Here is a 26,200-nt window from a genome sequence, read left to right as displayed (position 1 = left end):
GTAAAAAATTGGATGGCTTCTGTAAAAGTCTGTATAGAATTGGATTCATTTGTCTGAAATGAGGCAGTGTGACTGGTGATACCAGTGTACACTCACGACACTCACACCTATGCATGCTAGTTGGACGGTTGTCACAGGACGGTTCTTCCACGTGACCCCCCCCCCTTCCTCTTTCCCCTTTTGTCAACAACTCTCCGTTTCTTCCTGTTTCTCTTCCTTTCCCCTCTTTTTCCTGCACGACAGAACCTCCTACACCCCCTCCAGCTCCTTTACCTGTCTCCTCTTCTTTTCCTCCGGTGGAGAAAGAGCAAATAAACAAACCAACAAACGGCATTTCTTGTGCATATGTGTGGATATTTTTTCCAGGGAGCAAATAATTAGATTATCACACGTTCACCAGTTTCTCTCTGGAGCTTTAACACATGCGATATGTCTCTTTTTAAACATTCTTGGCCACAGCAGGTGTCTCTGCCCAGCTCGTTGGTGCTTGTCAGACGAAACAGCAATCACCAAGGACCTGGCAGCAGCGTAATCAAGCCTGTCATGCTTTTCCAAAAACATTCCTCTCCAGCCCTTATCTGGGATTTTATGCCAGGAGAATATTAATGACAAATTCTCAGAGGCAGGCCTCCTCTATGGGGACTGGCTGCTTATTCAGTTAAATTCACACAGGAATCAGAGACTGAAGCACACTGTTGACCTTCACAGCACAAAAATGTTTATGTGCTCAGAGATTTTCTCTTTTCAAGCCTGAGTGTTAGCACTGATACAGTGATTCTTTTACCCACACTAGTGGCTTATCTGTCAGTCAGACTGAAATATCTCAACAACTATTGGATGGATTGCCATGACATTGGGTACACAAACTCATGCCCACCTGAGGATGAATCACACAAACTTTAATCTCCTGAATTTTCATTTAATGCCACCATCAGATTAAAAATGTATTTTGTTGTTTATGGGATATGAAATACTATCTACAAAGGCCTCTTTTAGTAATAGATGTGTAAATTTGAAGGCTTATCAGACGCCAAAACATTACTGTTGGTTATAATACTCAAAGACACGATTTTGCAACTTTAGAAAGTTTTCATGGTGGCAGTTATTTCATACAGGGTTAATGTTACAAAGTAATGTATTTGATTGGCCGACGCAGTGCCTTCGTGATTGATGTGGTTTTGCAGTTAAGCATAACTGGATGCATTTAGGGGATTGTATTTTTTCACCTAAAGTCGCTCGGAGCACAGCTACTTACAAAACATTCTCATCAGCCTCGGCTGTATTTTGCGTTTAGTGCTGATGATCAAATGTTAGCATGCAAACACACTAACCAACAACTGTGAACATGGCAAATGTTATACCAGCTAACTCATCATCATGTTGGTATGTTGACTTTAGGATTTAGCTCAAATCACAGCCACTAATTTTGTAAATAAGTGAAATAATCTAGCAGACAATTTTGATATTTATTATCTTTAAAAATTACAGACTGGTAATAACGATTTGAATATTTACCATACAGCAAATATATGATAAACGTAAGTCATCATTCAAAATTAGCCTCAATCAGTAAACTTTAAATGCATGATCTCTTTGACCTCTGGGTCAAATTAATTAAGTCTTCATCAATATGTTATACCATTATCATACAATTCATTGCTGTCAGTTAATTTTTGATCAAAGGCATGTAATGAAATTAACAGACAGTGATACATGATGTACAGCTACATTCAACATTTCCAAGATATGGCTGGACATTGAACATTTGTGATATGTAGGACTGGACACGTTTGTCCGTCTGCAGTTCAAAAGACACAGGAAGGCACCTGAGATTTTGAGTGAAAAAGTGAGACTGTCGTGAGAGTAGAAAAAAAAAATCCTGTACTACAAGTTTCAGGAGCTTTGTGTGCACCAGCTAATCCCGCTCGCCGAGAGCTCAGTGTCTGTGGGGGCTGTGGGTGAGCCCGACTCCTCCACCCCAACAGCAGCCCTGTCTCTGGGGTAAAGGAGTGAAATCAAAAGAAGGTAAAAGTCTCTTTTCTTTAAACCCAGTCTATATGGGCTCATCTGACTCCTCGCTCTCCCTCTCCCTCTCCTCCTGCAGCGAGGATAGTGTGAGGACAGGGCTGGTCGGTGACACGGGGGAGGCAGGAGGTGAAGGTGAGGTAGGGGAGGAGGTAGATGGCGACGCTGGCTCTTGCGAAGCAGCGTCAGCTCCTCTTGTGGTGGCAGAGCTGCCACTGGTGCCCCCAATGCTGGTGGGGGAGGGGGGAGCAGTGTCGCACCCGGGAGCTCCTCTGGAAGATGATGCCTTCTCTCGGGAATCCTCCTTGGACTCCTTCCTCACAAGCTCACCCTCCCTCCTGCTCCCCTCCCCCCACATGTCTCTGTCCCGAGTGGGGGAGGAAGGGGTGGACGAGGAAGGAGGCTGGTGCTTCTTGGTTTTCCTGCTGGCATCTCTGAAGCTGGCCAAAGGGGGACGAAGCCTCACCCCGCTGCGGGTTGAGCCCTCTATAGCTTTCTGTAACTGTTGGAGGAGAGAGCGAGGCTGAAACGTGTTGAAGTGACAATGTAGGATTGCTACAGTGAACATCCAAGGAGATGAGTTGAGGGCGGTTAATGGAATAACTGCATGATTCAGAGCATAAAGCATGATGCACCCTGTGACAGAACAACTGCCCACAGTGTGAGATCATCACATCTCTCGCTGTCATGCCGCATTACAGGATCAAACCAAGAGAGGTGACAAATACATGCAGATAAAGAAAAAAATGAGGAGAAAAAAACACGACTTTACCTCTTTCAGTGCAACGACACCCACCAGCTTTCCAATACTGGTGACATAGGCGTGACTGAGACCCAGCAGAGAGAACAGAGTGTGGGTCTGAGTAATGAGAGAGAGGAGGACATGATCCAGTTAGTGTTAAATGTATTGTAGTGTGACAGCACGCTGCTTGCATGGCTGCACTGTTCCTCGTAAACAATTTCTCTGCAAGTAAAAGAGGAAATATATGGCTTTTGCTACACAGCGTGAGTCACACTGATTGACACTTATCAATTTATCATTGCATTGCATTGGCTGAGACGTACTGACATCTGTGTTTGAAACTTTGGCTCTCTGTTAAAAACTTAAACTCAAGCCGAAATCATCAGGGTTATTCTGTCAGAGTTTGGAAAGCTCATTCTAGAGCCACAGAGGACGTTATTCATCTGTCTACGGAGACTCCTTTAAAACATTGAAAAATTAAAGTTAGGACAGAAGAATACAAACAGAACAAAGTTTGACAAGTTTTAGTTCCTTCAAAATGCCTTAAAAATAGTCGTCCTCTAAATATTCCTTTAAAATCTGCTGGTGGAAATATGAAATTGTAATTGTTCATGACTCATAATTGCATAATCGGTGACTGAGCATGATATTTGCATGTGATGACATGTCACCCTGGTGTTGTCACCTTGTGCAGAGACGTTCTTTCCACCAGCTGAAATGGGGAGGGGTCTATACGTATCTGCTCCATATCGATTGGCTTATCCAGCTCTTCCTCTTCCCAGGCTTTGATCTGCATCAGCCAATCACAAGGCAGAGAGATGGACTCAGAGCACACAGAGTTTCTAACTATTCATTTGGATGGTTTGAATGTGTCATTATTGGCTGTGTGAATGCTGAATCAATAAGGTGAAGTACCTCCTCGGGGGACATGGTGTCCGACAAAGGAGGGGCCGTGGTCTCCTGAGTAAAGATGGGGGAAAGAAAGAGCGGGGGACAGATGGGTGGGCATGCAGTCAGTTTGAAAAAGCTACACAGATGATGATAAGATGACCCCTGGTGGTTTTATGTCATCACCCACTGCAAAACATGTCAACTCCTGTATGTATGCATCATGTCACGCTTCTCCCATCACATTAGCCAGGTTGGCTCAAGCTGCCATGTTGGACTGATGCCCCTGTCTGAGCTGTCACTGCCAGCTCGACAGCACATCAGTGATGCGCTTTGAGCTTTTGGGGTCAAAGAGATGGGAATGTGAGGTTGATCCTAGCAGTGTACCTGAGTTTCAGCCTGGCCTGACGAAGACGTGGAGGAGAAGAGTCTCTGAAGGGTCCTCCTGACAGACGGCAGCTTGCGCTTGTCTGAGGACATGGTATGGCAACACATGTAAGAGAAGAGAAGCGACATTTGATGGGTGGCCTTGTCTTTATGTGCAGTGGAAATGTCATGTTACCTGAGCCTGTGTGGTTGGTGGAGGGCTCCTGAGGTTTGGGGGAAGGCATGGGCCCGTTACATTCCTCCTGTACTGGACCAGTCTGAAGGCACAACATAGCTGTTAACTGCATCTTTTTTTTTTTTTACGCCAACTTCCTGTAGGTTGATTTATGATTTGTTTTTTGCACCTTTTCTGCGCCCTCTGCTCCGCCCTCCTCATCTACGAAGGTGAAGGACTCCCAACTGACTTTGGATCCCTGACCTGGTGAGCTCTGACCTCTTTCAAAGACTCGCCTTTCTGGCGAGAGCCACCAGTCAAAGACGGCTTGAAGCTCCGTCCTCTCGATGGAGCCCAGAAGAATCATGGATTCTGCAGAGAAAAATGTTTAACATTTTGGAAAATGTTTGTTTTCTTTCTTGGACTTAGATGAGAAGATCCATACAACTCTCATGTGTGTAAGTTAAAATATGAAGCTACAGCCAGCAGGGCTTTAGCTTAATTTAGCATTAAGACTGGAAACAACTAACTTGGCTCTGTTCGAAGGATAAAAAAAAAAAGCGCACTAAATTACTCATTATAACATGTTAATTTAATCCATACAAAATCAAACACAAAAGTGGATAAAATCAAAGTCAATGAGTGTGACTACTTCTTGGCTGGGAGCTGTGATTTCCTGGAGGCTCTAACGTGTTAATTAGCAAGCTTTAGTGGTGCTGGTAGGCAATTTTTTTTTACCTTTGGACAAAGTCAGGCCGGCTCTTCCCCCTGTTTCCAGTCTGTATACTATGAAAAGCTAACCTCCTCTTCATCTAACTCTTGGTAAGAGAGAAAATAAGCATATTTCCCTCAATGCTTAAATGCTTCCTCTGACACTAAGCATCTATGGAGCTAGACAGAAGCATGAAGAACCAATATAACGATCAGTCACCCGCCCTACCTTTAGAGTCGACCAGGGGGATGGTCTTTAGAGTTGTGTTCTCTAGCAGATGGTTAAGTTCCCGGTAGCTGGACTGAGAAGACAGGAACTTCACTTTGCGCACCATGATGTCCTCCACAAAGATGTTATACTTGCTGGTGATGCAGAGATACCAATAAATACCCTTTGTCTTCTAAAGAAAACGTAATCACTCAAAATAAATGGTTCTCGCTGTTTTAACTTTACCTGATGTGCCCGAGGGCCAGCTCAGGCAGGTAAGGCAGCTTCTTAACTTGGATGATGGAGTCGTAGAGAGAAGGCTGCAGACCCTGGGCCACCATGTTTGCTAAGATGACGGCAACCATCATGGGCAGGATGTGAGAGATCTGACCGGTCAGCTCGAAGCAGATTACTGCAGTGGAAACCGTATGTGTGACAGCTCCTGTCATGGCAGCTGCACCTGGTAGGAAGCAACGGAGAGGACATGTGGAAAAAGTTAAGTATTATTCCTTTGTATTCCACCTCCTGACTCCTCTGTGTCTGACAAAGATCCCATTTGAATTCAAAACATTGTACTTTTAAATAATGTAGTACAGTTGAAACTTTATATGGTGGGTTTAACATTGTTGGGAAGCAGAAAATCAAAATCTAAAGAATCAAAAATATCTGTCTATCGCATCCATCTATTTTTTATTTTGTTTTTTAAGAGTTGGGGCGACTGGAGCCTGTCCCTGCACATACTGGGCAAAAAGTATCACTCATAATAACATCCAGTTAAGATGAAATCCATTCACTTTTGTGCTGAAACACACAGAGCAGGGTTACAACACTGAGTGGGACATCAAATTCAAGAGTTTTCAATGACTTTAAAGGTTTAATTTGTGGAAATTCAAATGTTTCTGAGTAGATTTACAAAGTCACATTCAAAATCATACATTACAGAGGCCTCATTTTGTCCAAAGATGCTACCAAGTCATGTGGCAATGATGAAACTGCTTCTAAACTGCTGCTGAATCAACATATTTGAACTGGTGGAAGAGAATTGTAAATGCCAGGGCAGACAGCAGTCCACAATGGTGAATGCTGGTGCCATATAAATTCAAGCAATTTCAAAGCCATTAATTCAAAGCATTTTTTAAAATCTACAAGGCCTTGATAAGTCTCAAGGCCTGTGGGAACCTGAGCATGGCACTGAGGTAAGTAGACTGACCAATGACAGCATAACCTCCCGGCAGGATGCGGTAGACTATCCCATCAAACAGGATTCCATTTGGGAAAAGAGTGGCCATGATCTCCCCTACAAGGCGACCGAAAGCGGCTCCTTGAGGAGAGAGATAAGACGCTGGTAAAGACAAATTGAAGTGAAGCTCAGCAGGAGATACTGCACTCGCATTACAAAATCCTCTTACCTAATATGAACACTGGCATAAAGGCGCCCGAGGGGATGGGCATCGTGGTGGAAACTGCTGACATCCAGAACTGCAGCACAAAAACAGGATCAAGGTTGGATCAAGACCAATCCCAGAGGTTTTTCACGCTGTCACATATATTTCAAGGCAACATCTAGAGTACACAGCAAGAGGGAGAGATACCTTCATGACACAGAAGAGGAGGAGGATTACGAAGACGCTGACATGTGGATGAAGCCATGCAGATGAGCGACCCAGGCCAGGCGGAGCAGGAGATCCGGAGATTTTGGTCCAGGTGAAATTATCAAACAGGGAGTTGATACACTCTCTGGGCATCAGCTGCCAGAGGGTACAGACACACATAAACAAACTGAGTTTTCCACATGACTCTCATGACTATGGCCTTACAGATGCTTTATCAAAAATCAGAATAGTTTAACATTGAAAAAAGAAAAATCTAATTTAAAAAAATGTATCAGTGCACATGGTCAGTATTCTGCTTACTTGTATTAATGGTCATTTTTGGTCAAGTCAAAATGACAAATTCAAACTAGAATATCTGGGCTTTTTCAAATTGCACAACTTGAAATTACCTCCATGAAGTTTCAGAGAGTGGAAATCAGAGCACATAAATTTTGATTGTTAGTTTTCAAAGTGAAATGTTTAAACTCTGTAGTGTAGTGCCGTTCAACAATGTTTCATAATCAGGTAGGTAAAGAGTGATTTAGCATTACTAAAATATTGTTGGCATCTTGATGGATAGTTTTGAAATAGTCAAAATCGCTGCAGAGCCAGAGATACTGTCTTTTTTAAACCCATGCATTTTCCTCCCTAGTCAAAAAAATCTGGAGTTTTTATCATTTTCAAACTCGTAGTCTTCAGCCCCAAGCAGCACGAAGCATAGGCATTTCACATATGTAGTTCTACTCCCTAAGATCTGCAAACAGACTTTGATATGCAAAATCAGCAGATTTCTTTAGATTGCATATAAATCATTACAACCATTTTTTGCTTCCATGCACGGTGATGTATAACATGACAAAAACAACACAATCTAGATATTAACGGACAAGACACACATCAACAAGAAGTCAGAGAGCGTGAGATTGATTCAACCTGACCTCTCCAGCCATAAACTGTCCAAATCCAGGAGGAAACGTGAGGGTGGCGATGATCAGTGTCACTGCACCTGGATAGATCAATCGACTGGACGCACACACACACACACACACACACACACACACACACACACACACACACAGTGATTAGTGTGTGGCCCAGTGTATTCTTAGGAACCTATAACAATGAAAAATAACTGGTGTTTGTGACAGAAGTAACTGTGTACCACCACTGATGGTACGACTCTCCTGGTGCTGCTGCTCGCCTCTCTCTAATGGTGGAGACTAATGTTCCCTGACCGCTGAGTCTCAGAGGATAAGTGAATCTCCACATTGAGTGAATAACTGGCTGAAAGGCTGTTAAGGCTTTGCTGCTGTCCTGGCCAACGTTGTGAGACTGATGACTTGGGAGAATGGAGCTGAGATACATTAAGAGGAATTGGGTTTGAATGCACAAATGGTTTGAGTTCCTTGGAACAACGTCTGCTACCCTGAAATACTGTGGTTTAAGAGCGCCACATTAATCCACCGCAGCAGGAAGTCCACGGTTGTGTTTGTGTGTGTTGGGATCTCACTGTTTGGTCAGGAAGCGTGTGAGTGCCGTCGGTCTTCTCATGAAAAGAACCACCTGTCTGTTCAGGTAGACGAAGAACGCCCCCAGGAAGCCACACGAGATCCTAAAACATGAGAAAAAAAACTTACTTAGTACTTAGATACAGAGAATACACCATTGCTCAATTTCACACACATAAGCACACTGTCCTTAATATCCTCACCCTATTATTGCAAATGCAGGCAGCTCCTGCAGGTCAAAGGGGAAATCCATCCGAAAGTTAGTTTTGAAGAGAGCTGTGATTGTCACTGAGAAAAAAAAACATGTGACAAAGAAACTATAAACATCAAACAGTCGTGTTTGTGCCAAACTGATTAACTTAAGTCCAACGGTCACGCTAATCTTAGCTCTGTTTTGGTCTCCACCAGCTCCTGAGGGAAATATCTGGCTCCACTGTGTTTATCAGGTCATTGCTAAATGTGTCTGTCTGCCTCTTGGTGCTGGACAGTGAATCTATTTTATTCTTTAGTGCTGGTGGATTGTGAGTACACTGTAGGTGATGACGTCTGGTTTATCTTAAGAAGCAAATGTTACTTAGCTGTCATATTCAGCTACTTTCCATAAAATGCCGGTTCAGCAGTCTTTTACAACAGTGCACGTGTGTGTGTGTGTGTGTTAAGTGTGTGTCTGCTCTGCTCCTCACCAGCATCCTTGTTCCAAACAGAGAGCACCCTGAATATGAAGGCGCTGAATGTGGCGGCAAAATATCCCCGCCAGTAATTCCTCACCGCAAAGTAGGTAGACGTGACCTCAATACTAAACAACACCCCTGGTAGTGGGGAGAGAGAGAGAGAGAGAGAGAGAGAGGAGGGGGGGTCAGGGAAAGGAGGGATGAAGAGAAGTGGAAAAATAAAGATGGATAGTGTGAGAAATAAGAGAGGAGGAATAGGAGGGGAAAGAAAGACAGAGGAGGGGGAGGAGGAGACAGAGAGAGAGGGAGAGAGAAAGGCGACAGAAATGAGTTAAATAGCAGAATGAGTCCAAAAACACTTGAAGCTGAGGGTGTAATTATACACAACAGGAGAACCACAGGGAATGAATACACACACATTCTCTCAAACACACACATAAACACACACATACACACACAGGGGTATAATCAGCGTGTGAAGCAATGAAATAAACATCAGAGCCATCAGAAACATTATTGTGAACAAGATGAAAACAGCTGAACAGAAGATAGAATAAAGACCAACAATATGTCATTAGTGGATTTTTTCCTTTCTATGGTGATTGAAAACTGGGCTCTTTTTTTGGCTCATGCATATCGAGGGACTTTTGCACATTTATAGATGTTGAGCATTTTCATTATCAGTAAATCATTTGTTCTATAAAACATCAGAAAATAGTGGGAGTATTTCCCAGAGTAGAAGCCGACCTATTCTAATTTGTAGTTTTCTCTGATCACCAGTCCAATCCCCACAGATTACCCACCATAGAGAATAAACACAAAAGATGATGATGGAACCAAAGGATTTCTGGCATTATTGATTATAAAATTAATTAAAAGGTTAGTCACTTATCAAAATTGCTGCCAGTTAATTTTCTGTTGATTGGTGGAAAATGCATGTGAACATCTGCAGCTGAGATGGACATGAAAAGAGATACTCTCTTCTCAGCACCAGTTAGGGGTTAGATTAATAGCTGCAGTTCTAGTTTTCCTGTAGTAGCTATTAAGTACGTGTGTTTGTAATTAAAGTGGGTTGAATGCTCAGCTGAGGTTATTTATTGTTGCTTTTGCAAGAATATTATAAATAAAGCCAAATGAAGCCTGTGGTGAAACATGTCGTTCATACAGGTGCACCTAGTATGTTTTCATAAATACTGTATGAGCAGAAGAATATTGAAAGTGTTACAGTGAATTATGATCATGTCACCTATAATTTAGTGTATTTTTTGTCAGGGCCTGACTAACTCTCAAGGTCATGAGAAGATGACTTCAAAAAGAGGTACACAAATCCAGTAGCTCTGAGATGACAGGTGATTTTTTTTATACAATCAATACTGTTTTTTTTGACAAAAAACATGGTTTCAACATCCCCCTTTTTCCATTTAACAAAGTATGTCTAACTTTGAATAGTAGCATAATTTCAGGCTGTAAAGCAAAGAGTTTCAAGCCTGTTCCACCTCTGACTGGTTGTATGTGGCCAGACGTCTGCTTTGCTGTACCTGTGATCACACCCAATGGTGACGTCACAGGGTCCTGGAGTACACCTGTTCATCACTGCAGCGAGGTGAGGGGTTAAACCACTGAAGGTCAGAAGGGAGAGTAAAGCTACTCTTTAATAGGGCTGGCTGGATAAATTGGCCAGGACCATACACTGATAGCTTATTTTGGACATTATAGTATCAGTGTAAATCAGCCAATAGGTGACTGCATACAGATATACCACATATACTGAAAGTCTGGGATCATTTAGAAACCTGACTATTGGTGTTGTAGTTGTCCACCAGTGAGAACTGACAAATTTATTGTCAACTATAAAAAGCCTTGTCTCAGTATATATGCTGGTCATACTGCTTTAAACAAAAACATTTGACTATGTTAAGCTATATTTGTGTAAATAGATGGTTGAGAGATGAATCCTAAATTAAATCAGGGAATAACTCCACCAGGAGTAATATCGTATGGTTTCCCATATCCCGTGCTACTGACACATTTCAGTTGTTGCAGCCTCAGTACAGTATTGATTCAGTTCAGGGGATGTTTGGTGCAGTAGTTTTGGTTGTACGAGTCAGTGTGCAGGTTGTACAGTACCTCCTAGTGGAGTGCCGAAACAGCATCCCACCCCCACGGCACAGCCAACAGTCAGAATATCTGTGTAACCATAAGGGTTCTACTGACACAGAAAACAGAGAGGGAGAGGACAAAACAGGAGGGAAATAAAGGGGTGAGAGACACAATGAGGGATAAAAGGTGTGAGGATGATGAAGGGGGGAAATGAAAGCAACGAGTGACGAAACGTAGACAGAAAGACAGGAGAGTGAGTTGGAGAAAGAGAGAATAAAAGATCAAGGTGGAGAGGACAGGATGGGGAACCATGGGGGGGGGAGAATTGACAGAGGGGAAGCAAAATGGAATAAAGTGAATAAATAATGCTCACTGGAGTGTGGTTAAAAAAAGTGATAAAGAAGGGTAAAAAAAATCACATCAAGAGAATATGAAGCAGAGCATGCACACCCCAAAAGTAATTAGACTTAGAAGAAACAATTAATCAGGACAGAAACAAACATCGTCCTCGGAGATCGCGGCAGCTGATTGCACACCGAAAATGAAAGGTTTCAGAGATCAAATATTTCCTTGAATTATAAGGTTTTGTGTAACTTTATAAAATCGTTGAGTTGAGTTGAGCGATTGTCTTTATGACCTGTGACTTTGTTGCATTATGTATTTTGTATTCAATTTATATTTTTTTACCTGCGACTCACTCAGAAGGTGGAAAACCTTGAAGCTCACTGCTTCAGAAAAAGCCAAACAGCAGAAAGAACGTTATAATTCAAGGCTCATGTACAAGATAATCTGCAACAAATATTTATTCACCTTGAATTCATCGCTGCTGATGCCAGACACTTCGGGGGAAGTTCAACATTTTGCGAAATACATTCATTTGTTTTCCTGTCAAGAGTTACATCAGCATACAGTAGCATAAAGACTGGAAGCAGAGGGAGACAGCTAGCTTGGCTTTATCCAAAAGCTATTTACCTGACTAAGCTACTCAGATTTCATCTTGGAGGCTGAATGGTCATCCCTGCAGCTGCACATATCAGCCTTCTGAACAATATGACGTGTGCAGCATTAATTAGAATACTTTAGAGAAATACTGGCAGGTTTTTTTTACCTTCGGATCGAGCCAGGCTAACTGCTCTCCTGCTTTTGGTCCTTATGCTAAGCTAAGCTAATTAGCTACCTGCTGGCTCATATTTAGCATACACACATAAGAATGGTGTCTCATTCTCATTCTCAGTAGAAAAGCAAATAAATGTAAATGTTCCCAAAATATTGACCTAGTCCTTTAAAGTAGTCAGAAGCTACAGTATTACTGACAGGTTAATCTGCATGGTTAAATATTCATCACTTGTAATGCAGGGCACTGGTCTGAGGTCAGATTTAATATCCTCGTTTGTGTTCTTGATGTTATTTCAGGAGGACAAAGCTGACCAGAGACCTGTGACTGAGCAGGTCGGGGGGTGGGAGAGAGCAGGGCGGGACTTGCCTCCCACGGGAGCAGCAAAACAGGTGGCAACTCCCACAGCACACGCACACACCAACAGGTCCTGGTTATGGGTGCCGTTCTGGGGTTAAGGGTCAAGGGTGGAGACGGACAGGGAGGGGAGAGGGGTGGGGTGGACACAGACGAGCAAGGATGAATGAGAAAGCCGAGGGGAGGTGGAGATAGAGAGAGCGGGGAAAGAGGGAGACAGGGATATGGGAGGCCACTGTTAATACACATGCCAGACATTACCATCACACTATTAATACAGTGAGACACAAACACAGACGAGGTGCGAGTGGGGCGAGCCAAAACAAAGACACAAGAGAAACAGGGAGGGGAGGGGAGGGGAGGGCGTGAGCTGGGCGGGAGAGAGACAGATGGGAGAGGACGACAGTCACAGGGTTCCCACTTTCTCCTCAACGTCAAATCCAATTTCAAGGGCTCAAAATTGGCATATTCAAATGGTAAAATTCAAACACTGTAGAGGCCACATTTCTAAGACCGTAAAGACATGCTAATGCTTAGACACAGCAGTGCTCTGAGCTAAATGCTAAAGTCAGCATGCTCATATACTTAGAACGACAATGCTAATGTGCTGATGTTTAGCAGGTATGATGTTACACTTTTAATCATCTTCATTAAGTTTAGAGTTGGGTTAAATGACTGAAAGCTAATGCTAAAGCTAAAAAACTTTGAAATCTATATCTGACCCCAAAAGGTCTTAAATTGGCAATGTTAATACTTTAATGTCTACCATGTTCGCCACCTTAATTTATTGTGTTAGCATGTTAACATTTGCTATTTAGGTCTATACTGAAAGTACATTACTTTTTCAAGTATTTAGTCATAAACCAAATTATTTGACAAAACATTTACAACTCTTCCTGAGGGAAACATGATTGTCTGAACCAAATTTCATCACAATCCATCAGCCAGAGCATCACTAAAGTCATTAGGATGCATAATTTTGGGAGCATGAAAGTTTGTACAAAATTTCCGGCCTCCAGCCTGTAGTTATTGTGGTATCTTAGACAATACCTCCATTGAGTCATCTGAGCATGGCAAAAAATCAAAACAAAAGATTTTCTCAAATCTGAAAATAAAGATTTTTAAGGGCCTGTGGGAACCCTGTAATCACACGAAAGACAACAACAAAGCAAGTTGTGATAGAAAACTGCATTCCACATCTTCATTAGTGCATTGACTGTGGCCAGCGAGGAGATGAGGCCTATCAGGCCCTCGGCTTACCTCGTAGACTCCAGAGAAGATGGACATGAATCGACTCAGCACTGCGGCACAGATACTGGCGATGTGGACGAACGGACCCTGGAGGTGATGGGAGAAAATCACTGACACAGATGAGCGACACATAATGTTATCTACACAGACACTGACTATTGTCTGTAAAACAGGGAGTCTAAACTGGGACATGTTGTATCCGAGCAGGTAAATCACTGTATAATTGCTGGATATGACAGTTGCCCTGCTACTGTAATGAGGAAAATTAATGTAGTCCTGTGCAGAGGAGGAGTTGAATAATTTGCTTCAATCCCGTGAGAGGAGGGAGATAGGAAATACATGACACAATATGATTTATTATCTTCCAAGCTTGGAGAAAGGGCAGATAGAGTGATGGAGAAAAAAAAACAGGTGAAGGATGATGATAGTGTTGCTGGATCGATGAATGGTGATAGATTTAGAGAAAAATAGACAGGGTTTATTTACTTCTTTGCCCACTGGCATCCCACTGCCGAGGCCGGCAGTCAGCCCCACAACTTTAGCTACGAAGGCTTTGAGGGTCAAATACTCCTTCAGCACGACACCTCTCAGGATGGTTTTCAGCTCAGGAATACCAGACCCTGTAAAAAAACAAAGACAGAGGACAGATGAAGATGAAGACTAAACTTCTGAGCGAATGGATGGTGAATGCAGCAAATAAGAAAAAGTGGTAACAATGCTCCTATGTCACAGCAGGAAAAAAGACAAAAAGAGGTAAAAAACAGATGAGAGTATAAGAGAGGCTGACAGGTGATGAGGAGCTCACCGATGGCCTGAGGGGAAACCAGGTGACAGAAGAGCGAGGCAAACATGACAAGGATCATGGGATAGGTAACCCAGGCGAGGTACTGGAGCGGCACATTGCCCTTAAGCTCCCCATGCATCCACTTGTAGGCTGAAAGACAGAAAAATGACTGAAATACAAAAAGAGAAGAACCCAGAAATAGTGCATCACACACAAATGGGATGATTACAGACAGTAGAAACCAAAATCCTGTGTTAAAAAACTACAAATTGGACAGTAATAATCTCTATGGCCTTGGCATGTGGTACCTTGGAGGCTCTTTGCACTGGCGTAGTCCATGCTCCAGCTGACCAGAGCCATAGTCAGTCCCAGAAGAACCAGGAATATCCAGTCCTCCCCCATCTTGGTCACTATGTACCGCCGCACACGAGCCAAACAATCTGGGACAGAGAAATAAAATTAATGATTTATCTTGAATCCATTCATTACATGATTTAATTACTTACAGTTAGTTATTGTAACAATGCACTGCATACACTGCATATTTTTATTCCTGCAGCATTTAGAAGGTCTAAACTGCATTAAACCTCCGTGTTGGGGAATAAATTTATCAGAAAATACAACTGAACAATTGAATGATGAATAAAAAATGAAAAATCCAGATAACAAATGTCAGAGACCTTTTTTTTTTAGGTATGGATGGGTTACATTAAAGAACTTATGACCCCAGTATGCCACAGTATGTAAAAGTCCTGATGGTGCCAGTCCAGCTGCTTCATGTACTCTGCAGCAGCCTAATTACACCACAGCAGTGCTTCATATTTTATGAGCTCATCATGTTGCATGTAAAATCATAATGTGCAAAGTAACCAGTAATTGAGGCCAGCGGATAAATGCTGCTCTCACTAGCATGTGGTGTGATAAAAGTGTGAGGCCTCACGAAACAGTGGCACTACTTCAAAACTCTCTTTAGTTAAGCTTAGGGTATTTTGTTCATTTCCACTTCTGTTTCCTTGTTACCACATGAGGTGCCATGGCAACCACTAAAGTATGATCATTGTAATGGCCATCACGGTTCAGTTCTTCTCTGAATACCTTTTGTGAAGCATTCGAAGGTTTTCTAAATGATAGTGTGCTCCTGCTGGTCACCTTGGCATTTGGAGTAGGGGCGAGGCTTCTTGGTAGAAGAGGCGTGGCTGTGATGCGAGTCCAAGATCACGGGGTGATGGTGATGGTGCCGTCGGCCGTGCCCTCTGCGGGCGGTGGCTGTGTTGTCTCCTGCCTGTCTCCTCCATTGTCTCTCTGTCAGCAAACGGGCTGCCTCCCGTCGGGCAAAGTTTCCCAGCTGCTCCCTGTACTCGCCGTACAGCTGTAAGCGGGGGGGGGGGAAACACTGACAATGACTATGAAATAAAAAGAACCAAGTCATAGAAATCATGTGTTTCATAGGCCTCTCTGGGTTGTAGAGAAGGAAAACCAGATGCTTGATGGGAGAGGAGGGAGAGAAGGGAAAAGAAGAGGTGGAAGAGAAGGAAAAATACCTCTGACAACTGAGACTGGGGAGAAGGATAAAACTAGATCCAGTGAGAAGAGTCTTGAGATAACGAGAAAGAGATGGGGAATGTGCGGCGTGTGTGTAAGGGATACACACCAACCTGAATACCCTGGCAGACAGAAATAGACAAAACGGGCATAGAGATCGGAAAAACCCCTCCCTGAGAGGAGACAGGGGCTGGAGAGGAGCCAGAGGAAGAGATCCTGGAAGAGAGGACATTCCACATCTTCCCTTTCCGACTATATGTGCGCTTTACACCTACAAACACATGCAAACACAGTCACACGCAGAAAACACGACGCCTTGTACGCCAGCGTGATCAGTTTGCACAGCACTTGTTAAAACCATAGAAGCTGTGAAATACTGCAGATCCAGGTGCAGCTATGATGTGCAACTTAAACCTACAGATCACATGCGTCCCTCCACACAGCAAAGCAAGAAGCTAAATCATATGGACGGCTGGCTGTCACACATTTCTGTCTCATGTTCACACGGGAAAGGAGAGCTGACACATCCACCCATCAGGCCCAGAACCAGACCGAAAGCTTAGCTAACTGTCCATATTACGTCCACCAATGATAAAAGAAAGGTGCAACAACAATCAACAATCAGATCTGATGTGAAAATGTTTAAATAATCACAGTATGACACACATAGATTAATTTCAGTATGACTGTCTTCAGTGCCAGTGCACAAAAGCTGTTTTACACAACCAGTCCACTGTAATACATGAGTCACTACAACCACATGACAAAGCGACTGATATAGAAGTTTATAATTAATACACGAATACACCACATAGCAGGTGGCCAGCAGTTACACTGTTAAAGGCTCTTGAAAACTTTTGATGCCCCCAAATTGTCCAGCAAGTTATTTTAAACCGCACTAAACACTACGGCCCTCAAACTGGTGCTCAGAACGATGCTGCGCCGCTGACTGCTTAAAGGCCAAGTGTTTGTTGACCCGAGCTAACAGCAGGCCGTCATTACAAAACAATTACAAAACAAAATCAAACCACTATTCTCAGTTTTAATTATTATTTTAGACCTGGTTGGTTATTACTTCCATAAATCATTTATTTGTTGTTGCTCAGTTTGCTGCCAGAATGATGATGATGTTTTCTTCTGAGAGCAAGACAACGATGTGGAGGACCTTTAAAGTCAGTTAAGGATAATGTTTTTTCCTCACAAGTTAAATGAATTATTTGCAGCAAGAGACAAAAATTTGATGTATTGTGTTTGTTTCTCAATAGAGACGTGAGATGTCTTGTTGTGTTTCAAGCAAGTGACAAATTCAAATAAAGACTGACAGCAATTTTCAACTGCTGCAAATGAATGTGTTTCAATCAAATTAAAGGTTATTTATCCAGAAATTAAGTTAATTTTGCTGATCCATCACATATTTGATTGAAGAATACGGCCAATTGATAGAAATATAAAGTTATGTTTAATGTACTGTAGACCCTATACACTTGTTCAGTATAATCTTTTAATATATATATACATCTAACATGAGAGGCACAATCCACAAACAGCCACCCTGCATTTAGTTCCATAAACAACCCATTAAAGCCGTAATTGGAAAAGAGAAGTCAATTAAAATATGTAAACAGATACACTAAAATAACGTGTGGAGATTAAAGAAAAAAGACACAGAAGGACACTGGACTGTGTCATTAAGAAATAAAAAAAAAAGAATCACCCTCTCCCATCTGACCAGATGAAGCCTTTGGTCCTCTCGTCTTTACCTGTTCCTCGTCAGCTGTCTTTAGCATGATGCAGTAGCGGCTCTGTTCCTGTTCTGTCTTCTGTCCTACGCTGCAGACAACCTCACCACCACCACCACCACCACCTCTGCACTACACATTAACACCAAAGCACCAATCCATCAACATCATCAAACAGGCGCTGGCACCAGGCGTCATCAGAACCAGGGACAGTAACAAGAGGGCCCTGTGCACCGCTCACAGAGAGAGAAACATTTGTTACTTCAACATTACACTTCCCATGCCATGGACATCCAGAAGATTATTGACAAATACAATAAAATAGTTATTTCTACAAACTATATTCTACTTCTACTATACTAGACATTAATATCATGTTTATTTTACTGTCATGAGCCTTTACAGTAGTAGCCTTTACATTAATTTGATTGTTTTCAGATTTATTGTATGATTTTTTCTCCACTTGCTTGACAGTTTTACAACATGAACATGTCTTCAAGTTGACAGCATTTATATCATTGTACATAATATTTTGTCTGAGCCTAGCGTGTTTATTTGATCACGTAAAGCTACATTTTATAAAAAAGATTTCTTTGAACTAAACATTGGCTTGTCAGCTTAGGCTGTTAATTAAAGGTCATGATGCTATTTTAAATGGCAAAATGGGAACCATCCATTTAAAGAGTACTCCACCACTTTAGCATTGCACTGTTACGACTGATTGGTCAGATATCGTCTTTTATTTCATTCCACATTCTTCTCTCACGCCAATACCTGGATCCTACATTACCCACAATGCAACAATGAGACTTTACTTTCCTCTCTTTTAAAAACGTTTTCTCTTGAGAGGTTTTTTTGGTTCGTTTTCTTGTTGCTGTGCTGCTGTGATAATTAGCTGATAACCACAAACGTCTTGTTTTATCAAAGCTATTTCATTATCTATTTAAAAAACATTCACCAGCTCTAGTTTCTCAAATGTGAGGCTTTTCTTTGTTTTCTATCATTGTAATTCGAAACTGTTTTTAGACGGTTGGTCGGACAAAACAGTCAATTCGCAGGCGCCACCTCGGACTTCTTTCTTCTGACAATCCAACTGGATTTTAACCCTGATGCACTGCAGTGAAAATACATACTTAAAACTGAACTCCACAGAATTGTTCCCATGAAAGGAGGAGACGGAGACAAAAGGATTGACAGCGTGAGAGACACACTGAGAGCTGTGATACATTCATCAGTCAGGTGGATTTGCTGCCTCTATCTCTCAACCTTGTGTTTACTTTTATGTCACAGTTCAACCTTGTGCGTCCATTTGTGCCACAAAGGGACAAAAACAAATTTCACACGCTTTTCAATATCGATGCTGCCACTGTTTGACTTTCCAACTGTGGAATGACCTTCGCACTCCAAGTCAAGAACACCAGAGGATGTATCACCCCTCCCCCCTCTACACTCGCACTAATTTAATCTCAGCAAGACTCTTATTATTTTCCTGCACTTTTCTGTCTCTCTACGGACACATGAAAGTAGTCAGGCGTCACTGTGCGGCTCTGACACTCGCACTGTTCATTATTAGTTTCTTTTCTACTGTAAGAACTCAGTGTTCTAATGTTGTGCTTATAGCAAGTCTCACGGGATGAAGAAAATGTAAAAATGTAAACCATCCCTCCCTTGCCTTTGTTAGAAAGACAAAGCCTGTGTTAGATTATGCCACTGAGCTGTAAAGAGCTTTGAATTCATTCATGGATGTGCCCTTTATGAGCCAGCTTGAACAGGGTGATTCTACTGTAAAACACGGGCCGTTCAAGAGGTAAGAAGCAACTTCAAGTGTAAACAAAAAAACAGACGGCAGCTTGCAGAGAGAAAGAGAGGGAGAGCCTCAGTCATAGTGAGAGCTGCTAATGGATGCCGAGGTTGAAGGGCAGTGTGACATTGAGAGTTAATTAAAAAAATAATAGCACATTCCTGCGTCCCTCACGAGGGAGAGTCAGCACTGCATATTCATAAATATCTGTCTGTGTTTGTGTGGGTTCTTAAGCATGCTAAGTTTGTGTGTGTTTATCAGCGTGCCAAATTAATGTTTGTTTGTGTGTGTGTGTGTGTGTGTGTGTGTGTGTGTGTGTGTGTGTGTGTGTGTGTGTGTGTATATGTGGGGAGGCCTTACAACAATATAGCCCTGTCCCATAGCACAAGGTTAATGATAAAATCTGACCCACTCACTGACGGATAGATCAGGAGATTACCTACCCCCCCCCCCCATACACACACACACTCCCCGAACCCTCTCTCACAACTGTGACACGCACACACAAAGACGCACACAGACGCACACAGACACACACACCACAAGCGCATGTCTCCGTATGAATACACTAATTAACCAGCACAATAACATTTCCATGCCTCGTCCAAACACTGTTCAAGCTGTCATGTTCTAATTAAGGCATGTCGGTGAGGCCAAAAGAGAAAAATAAACCAAACTGTAAACTTTCATGTGTTATGTATGAGCTCACAGTTCGACTTTGCATTAAGTAATCCAGGAAAAAAAAACAGTGGAGGCCCTTCTAAAGCTGGTTTACATGCAATAAGTTAAGTCACAGCATGAAATTTTCAGTTGTTGAATAAAAAAACAAAGAGTAGACAATAAAAAAGTAGCCTTCTTCTACCCCTCATGTAAGTGCATCAGTCCTTGCAAAAACTGTTCCAACTAAGAAGTTGGTAGTATACGAGATGATAAACCTTACCAGGAATTGATCTATATTCAGAACAGTCTCAAAAGTGTTGATCCGCTCCATCATCTCTTCAGCCGTTCCTCCTGCAGGTTGCTGCTCCCTTTCTTGCGTGTCTTTAATATACTGTAATTCCCCCTCTGGATATCTTTGTCTTACATCTGTCCTTTCCTGTCTTTGCCTGTGTGACGGACACAGAGTGTACCTGCTACCTGCCTCCATACTGTATAGACTCCAGTGACTGACAGGTATGGCCAGTGCAGCGTGTACACACACACACACACACACACACACACACACACACACACACACACACACACACACAGGAGAAAGCAGTAGAGGTTATCACAGACACTTGAGGCTTGACAATAAATTGTCAGCAGCTCTTAATTCAGCCCTAGATTCTCAGTCATGAGGCCGATCCCTCAGATTCCTGCAGCAGGATCATAAATGCTACCTGGCAGGCAGGACATAAGCTTACAGTATGACAATAATACCTGCTGACTGAGTGGAGCCCATAACCATATTATCATTGTGTGGGACGGGGTGGGGAATACTGACCTGTGCTTTAAATGCCTTCAACATAGATGGCATGCTTTACTAAAGCCTAGCAGGGCTTCAGTATCAGTATCATGCTTTTTTTTTGGACAACTTTTGTACACAAACATGTTTTTGGCAGTGAATGCTCATATTTGGTTATGACAGGAAAGGAAAAAAATCTGAGGGAAAATATTTTACAGCTGAAAAATAGATTTTACTATCAAAGATGATTAAAATGACATAAAAATTATGAATAAAACAAGGCAAATTCAAATATTCTAAATGATACTCGCCAAAATACTTTAAATTCAGCCAATAAACCATTTGTATGGCACAAGTCTGCCAACATACAGTAGAGAACAACACTGATTTATTTTGGATAAACTGGTATCAGATGATAGCATCTGCTTGCTGTTCCATCAACTGGCATCTATTCTTCTCCTTTATTTATTTTGTTATTTAGTCGAGCCATTCGCCAACTGTAGGACGTAAAATGGGTCACTGACTGTTCTGTTGTGTGACCCAGTAGCTCTCACGCGGCGTCTGGGCCTTTGGGGACCAGAGAGCTGCTGGTTTTCTGTCTCACCAGGTTCCTTTTTGCAATTATCTGAGAACTGGTGAGAAACAGCAGTCAGAGTGGTGGACCGTAGTGTTTAATTTCACTTTGAGTGTGTTGGGATTGGATGCTTAACCACCTGGAACTATCATGATTCCCGAATGTAGAGTGTTGCTGTCAGCTTGAAAATGAAACAATTTTATTTATTTCAGTGGGCAAATATGTCTGATTTTGCTGTACCATTGCAATAAACTGCTGTCCTGTACATGTTCTTCCCTCCCTGTCTTTTCCCTGAAGCATCAAGTAAATATTTTTTAAATTTATCTTATTCTACGTTGTTAGTGAAAGGTGATAGTGGAATGAAGGAAAAGAGAGGGGGAATGGCATGCAGCCATGGTCAGATTCCCACTAGCGATGATGCAACAGAGCTCTTTCACAGCAGATGCTTTGACTCGTCATAGGAGGAAAACCACTGGTGTGACTCTGGGTCCCAGTGAGCAAAGCCATTGAGCCCGCATGCATAACACCACGGGCCTGAAACCTGCACAACAAAATGGAAAGCAGCCATCATTAATGCTATTAATCACACCTGCATGGCCACTACCTTAAACCCAAAGTCTACCAGAACATCACCAATGTTATCAGCTTTTAATTTCAACATCATCATCATCTAACTCTAACATGATCTCTCTTTTTCTTTGTAAATCAGTGATTATTTTGCTAAATCCTGCAATTACAATTAAATGAATTTCAAAGCAGCATCACACACATTTTGCAGCCATTTTTAAACCATTTGTGTGAGCTAAATTAAACATTTTAAAAAGCCCCAACAAATTATTGCAGTATTCTGGGTGTTTTTCTGAGGTAAAGACGATCTTAGTCCAATTGTAAATCGATGTGCTAATACCACCTTAGCCTTGAGAAGCTTTTGGCAAATGACACCTAGGTTTGTATTCAGTGTGGTATTTTGTTTGTTGTATCCCACACACAGATTTTCTTTTGCTTTTCCAAGCAGTCTCACCTCCGGCTGAACTCCTGTGTGCAGCCTTTCACCTTTCCCCCTCACTCTTCCCCCTGAAACTTTCCCTCTCACCACCCCTTGTCCCCATCCATCCAACCCCCACCCCTGAGGTGAAACCTTACTCGTGGATAAATTTAGCAGCAGTGTGACCCAATGTTCACTGACACACTTCTCCGCACCTCTCCCTCTCTCACGCTGTTTGTCTCTCTTTCGGCCCATCTCTCCCAGGAGGCCTGTTGTACAGACAGATGGAGGGCTTTGACCTTTACACAAAAACAATGACAAGTTATTGGCGCTGTTTCACAACGTTAACATGGCGCTTCATCTTGTAACTATTGATGTAACGGTTAATAGTTTAATTATTACATTATAGCCACCCCTGTAATTGAAAAGACACATCAAGTGACTGTGATATCATATGAAATTTAATGGCTTAATCGTCTACATCCCAGTCATTCCAGTCTGCGGGACATTTGGCAGGTGAACATTATCCCTTTTAGTAGCCTATAACATTTGAGACTTATGAGATCTGTTTCACTGCTGTTGACATTCTCGCAGATTGAGACCTGTCTCCTCACACAACCTCATATTTAACCACATCCATCACGTAAATTGTAACACACAACCAGCTGTATCAAAGCTCCCACAAACACACAGTATGCACACACACGGCTATCTGTTCTCGCCATCCTGCCGGGGTGATTCTGTCAGTGTGGCACAAGTCCACTGAGGGCACTTCCTCATTGCTAAGGTCAAGGGTCAACAACAGCCGTGTCACTTGGAAGTTATTAACACAGTTTAACAAACCCAGCAAGCAATGATTTGGTGATTTGCAAGGCAAAAGACGTCTAGACGTCTAAGTTAAATATGGCCTAAATTTAGTAAAAAAAAAAAACTTTTCAGACGTCTTGTTAAATGTTTACGTAATTACCAGATAATCTCTTAATCATTTTCAGGAAGTTCCCTGAAAAGAACTTTTCAATTAGGTACTAATCACAGGAATGTGTTCTCACACACTGTCAACACAAAACTTGGTACAAACAAGTCTAGACAAAAGTCTGTGACCGCGATGTTGCACCTCTGTGCCAGCCAGGTGTGCATTAGCTAACACTTAGTTTGGACTAAAGAGAGGAAAAATACAGACAGCACTCAACTGGTACACTTCCAATTAATAACGAGTGTAAACTTCCTTTAGTCAGTGCACAGCAAGGCAGAAATATAATTCAAGATATATATTGAGTTTTCCTAATCAGTGAATAATAACTTGGAGCTTTTCTTTCAAGGAAATTTCCCTTTTTTCTTTATAAATATTCCCACATGACATAGTAGCTTTCCAAGAAATTATCTAGAAAAAATGAAGCTGTTTATCTTATTCTTGACTTGTCCTATTACTCTTTTTTTTATTTTTACTTATATTGATTCAATTCTTATTGATTTTCTTCAGTTATTTCTAAAACAGTATTTAGTTGTGATCCTATAAAGTATAATGACAACAAAGCCGAACCTTAAAGTACAATATTTCAGCATGAGGCAGGGCCTTAGTTGAAGAATAGTTATTTCAATGCAGGAGAAACGATAATCACATGTAACCTAAATGTCTAAAATACATTAACTTTTTAACCAAATTCAACTGGTTTTACACTAAAAACACAAACTATTGTAACCTTGCAGCATCAGTGTGCATCTGTAAAGATTTAGCCAGCTAAACCATCAACCTGAAAATACACTCTGCCAAATCCTGCTGCTGATCAATAAACAAATTATATTCGGATGATCTATTAACAGCTCTACACATAAACTCCACAAATCCTTCAAGACTCTAATTTCCTCTCTCTCTCACACACACACACACAGACGGCATCAGCGTTCACACCTGAGAGATGTGAGACTTCACAGAGAGACATTAAGCCTGTAAATAGTGTGGTTAATTGGGATTTCTTATTTATATCTGACCTGTGGCCCCCCTGAGGGGCTCCACGAGGGCTAGGAATTACAGATTTGCTTTGGGCAATCATCCATCGTCTCAGACAGGAGGAAGAGGAGAAGGAAAAGACACTGTCACTCCTCCTCACTTTGCCAGTTTCTCAGGCTGCTCGAAACACACAAACACACACCAACTGCTCTGATCTCAGTTGCTCATGTCTCTGTCATTCTCATCTTATAATTTACATTCAACTCAGCGGAAAACTACCTTTAAAAACCCTGGACATAAACGCAAGGCTTCAAATCAATCCCTGACAACAACAATCAAATGCTGTGAGTCATTTATAGCCAAAGAGCAGGTGTGATTGGATGAAAACGGTACAAAATAAAATCAGTCAGTGGCAGACATGATGCTCGTGAGAGGAATGACCATCATTCTGGATAAGCATTCAAACAGATGAACTAGAGGATATAGTGACATGACTTCATCTCAACATGTACAACTAACCTGTCTGCTCAGGTTTCCTGTATACAGGTATTTATATCCACCAACGAATGAAAACAGCAATGACTCTACAAGGCTTCAGGAGTACTGATAGAAGGTAGACAGGGTCAAAAAGCAGAAATGTGATTAAAGATAAAGTCTGAGCAGTGCAAAACCCCCAAAACAATAACAGCCAAATGCATGAGATCCAGTGAGAGATTGGTGTTTGAAATCAAGATAAATAATAAAATCCTTGAATATTGCAGGGATGACTTTCCATTTATCGCCGTCACTCAGTGTTTCATAGAGTGGGTGGTGTGAAACCAGTAGAGACTGTGAATGTGTTTAAGGGCGGTACAAATAGACGTGCCAAAGTTTAAGAAATCTTGCTTCCGAAGTAAAAAAACAACGGAGGAGACAAAGAGAGCACTGCTGGTGGACAAGAGAGGATGCAGCAGATGTAAATCAGTAACCAGGAGGTAGTTTTGGACATGACATGACAAGTGCTGACATGTAGAGGTGAAAGAATTATGAAAAGTGAATGAAGAAGAGTAAAGGATGGATGGAAAAGACTAAGTGACAGGTGGGTAGATGGAGAGAGGGAGAAACAGGTGGAGGAACATGAAATGAGAGGAAAGGAAAAGACATTTGAACAGACAGATAGGACAGCAGACAGGCAGGCAGGTACATGAAGATTTGGGAAAGACCTACCAGGGTCTGTTGGTATCTCAGAGCCTTCCTTTGCGACGCATCTGCAGCCATTGACACGCTGTCAGTGATCCAAAAATAACCTTGCTGGACACCCCAGCATTTCCAATAGTGTGGGCAACACCATACACGCGCACACACAAACACACACACACCCTCTCTCTCTTATATATACACTTCACACCAGATCAAGTAAACACACAAACATCTTCTAAACTTTCTTACTCTCCCATGAATGCGTTCTCAGACACATTTGTTACATAGAGGAAATCATAAAACGCAGATGATGTCCCTTTTGAACGTGTTCTTCTCCAGATGATCCAGAGGCTGTGAGCCACCCAGCTCCGCTGCAGCCCTGACAGACGCACAGACAGAAATCAGACAGGCGGACAAAGCAGAGCAAAGCCATCTGATGAGGCAGTGAAGGACGCAGCGCTTTCCTTTATTAGAACTGCAGACACCTAATAAC

General features: G+C 42.1%; 1 protein-coding gene across 2 annotated transcripts; it reads right to left on the bottom strand.

The window, feature by feature from the left end:
- Positions 1-1,498: 1,498 nt before the first annotated feature.
- Positions 1,499-26,079, bottom strand: clcn1b (chloride channel, voltage-sensitive 1b). Of its 2 annotated transcripts, XM_070835565.1 has the most exons (23): positions 25,735-26,079; positions 15,642-15,861; positions 14,801-14,932; positions 14,514-14,642; positions 14,195-14,328; positions 13,718-13,795; positions 11,014-11,092; positions 8,899-9,024; positions 8,419-8,503; positions 8,218-8,319; positions 7,646-7,730; positions 6,708-6,863; positions 6,525-6,594; positions 6,326-6,436; positions 5,362-5,575; positions 5,137-5,270; positions 4,387-4,568; positions 4,218-4,299; positions 4,043-4,125; positions 3,683-3,727; positions 3,453-3,557; positions 2,798-2,884; positions 1,499-2,527 (listed from the first exon to the last, which is right to left on the bottom strand). In XM_070835565.1, exons 1-23 carry the CDS (start codon positions 25,783-25,785, stop codon positions 2,054-2,056), a joined length of 2,964 nt encoding a protein of 987 aa, XP_070691666.1. In that variant the 5' UTR covers positions 25,786-26,079; the 3' UTR covers positions 1,499-2,053. The 2 variants fall into 2 exon arrangements, with proteins under 2 accessions (XP_070691666.1, XP_070691668.1); XM_070835567.1 differs by lacking the exons at positions 3,453-3,557; positions 3,683-3,727.
- Positions 26,080-26,200: the final 121 nt, after the last annotated feature.

This window comes from Pempheris klunzingeri, chromosome 8 (assembly GCF_042242105.1).
Source record: "Pempheris klunzingeri isolate RE-2024b chromosome 8, fPemKlu1.hap1, whole genome shotgun sequence".
Lineage (NCBI taxonomy): Eukaryota > Metazoa > Chordata > Actinopteri > Acropomatiformes > Pempheridae > Pempheris > Pempheris klunzingeri.
The sequence above is the reverse complement of the archived record's forward strand: the minus strand, read 5'-3'. Positions and strand labels throughout refer to the sequence as shown.

Excerpts from the sequence above, each read along its gene's own strand:
- clcn1b (XM_070835565.1), bottom strand. The coding sequence starts at position 25,785 with ATGGCTGCAGATGCGTCGCAAAGGAAGGCTCTGAGATACCAACAGACC. Across the intron at positions 15,862-25,734 it reads TGAGATACCAACAGACCCTG|CTGTACGGCGAGTACAGGGA; the intron begins GTAGGTCTTTCC and ends CCCCGCTTACAG. Across the intron at positions 14,329-14,513 it reads GGTTTCCCCTCAGGCCATCG|GGTCTGGTATTCCTGAGCTG; the intron begins GTGAGCTCCTCA and ends GTTTTTTTACAG.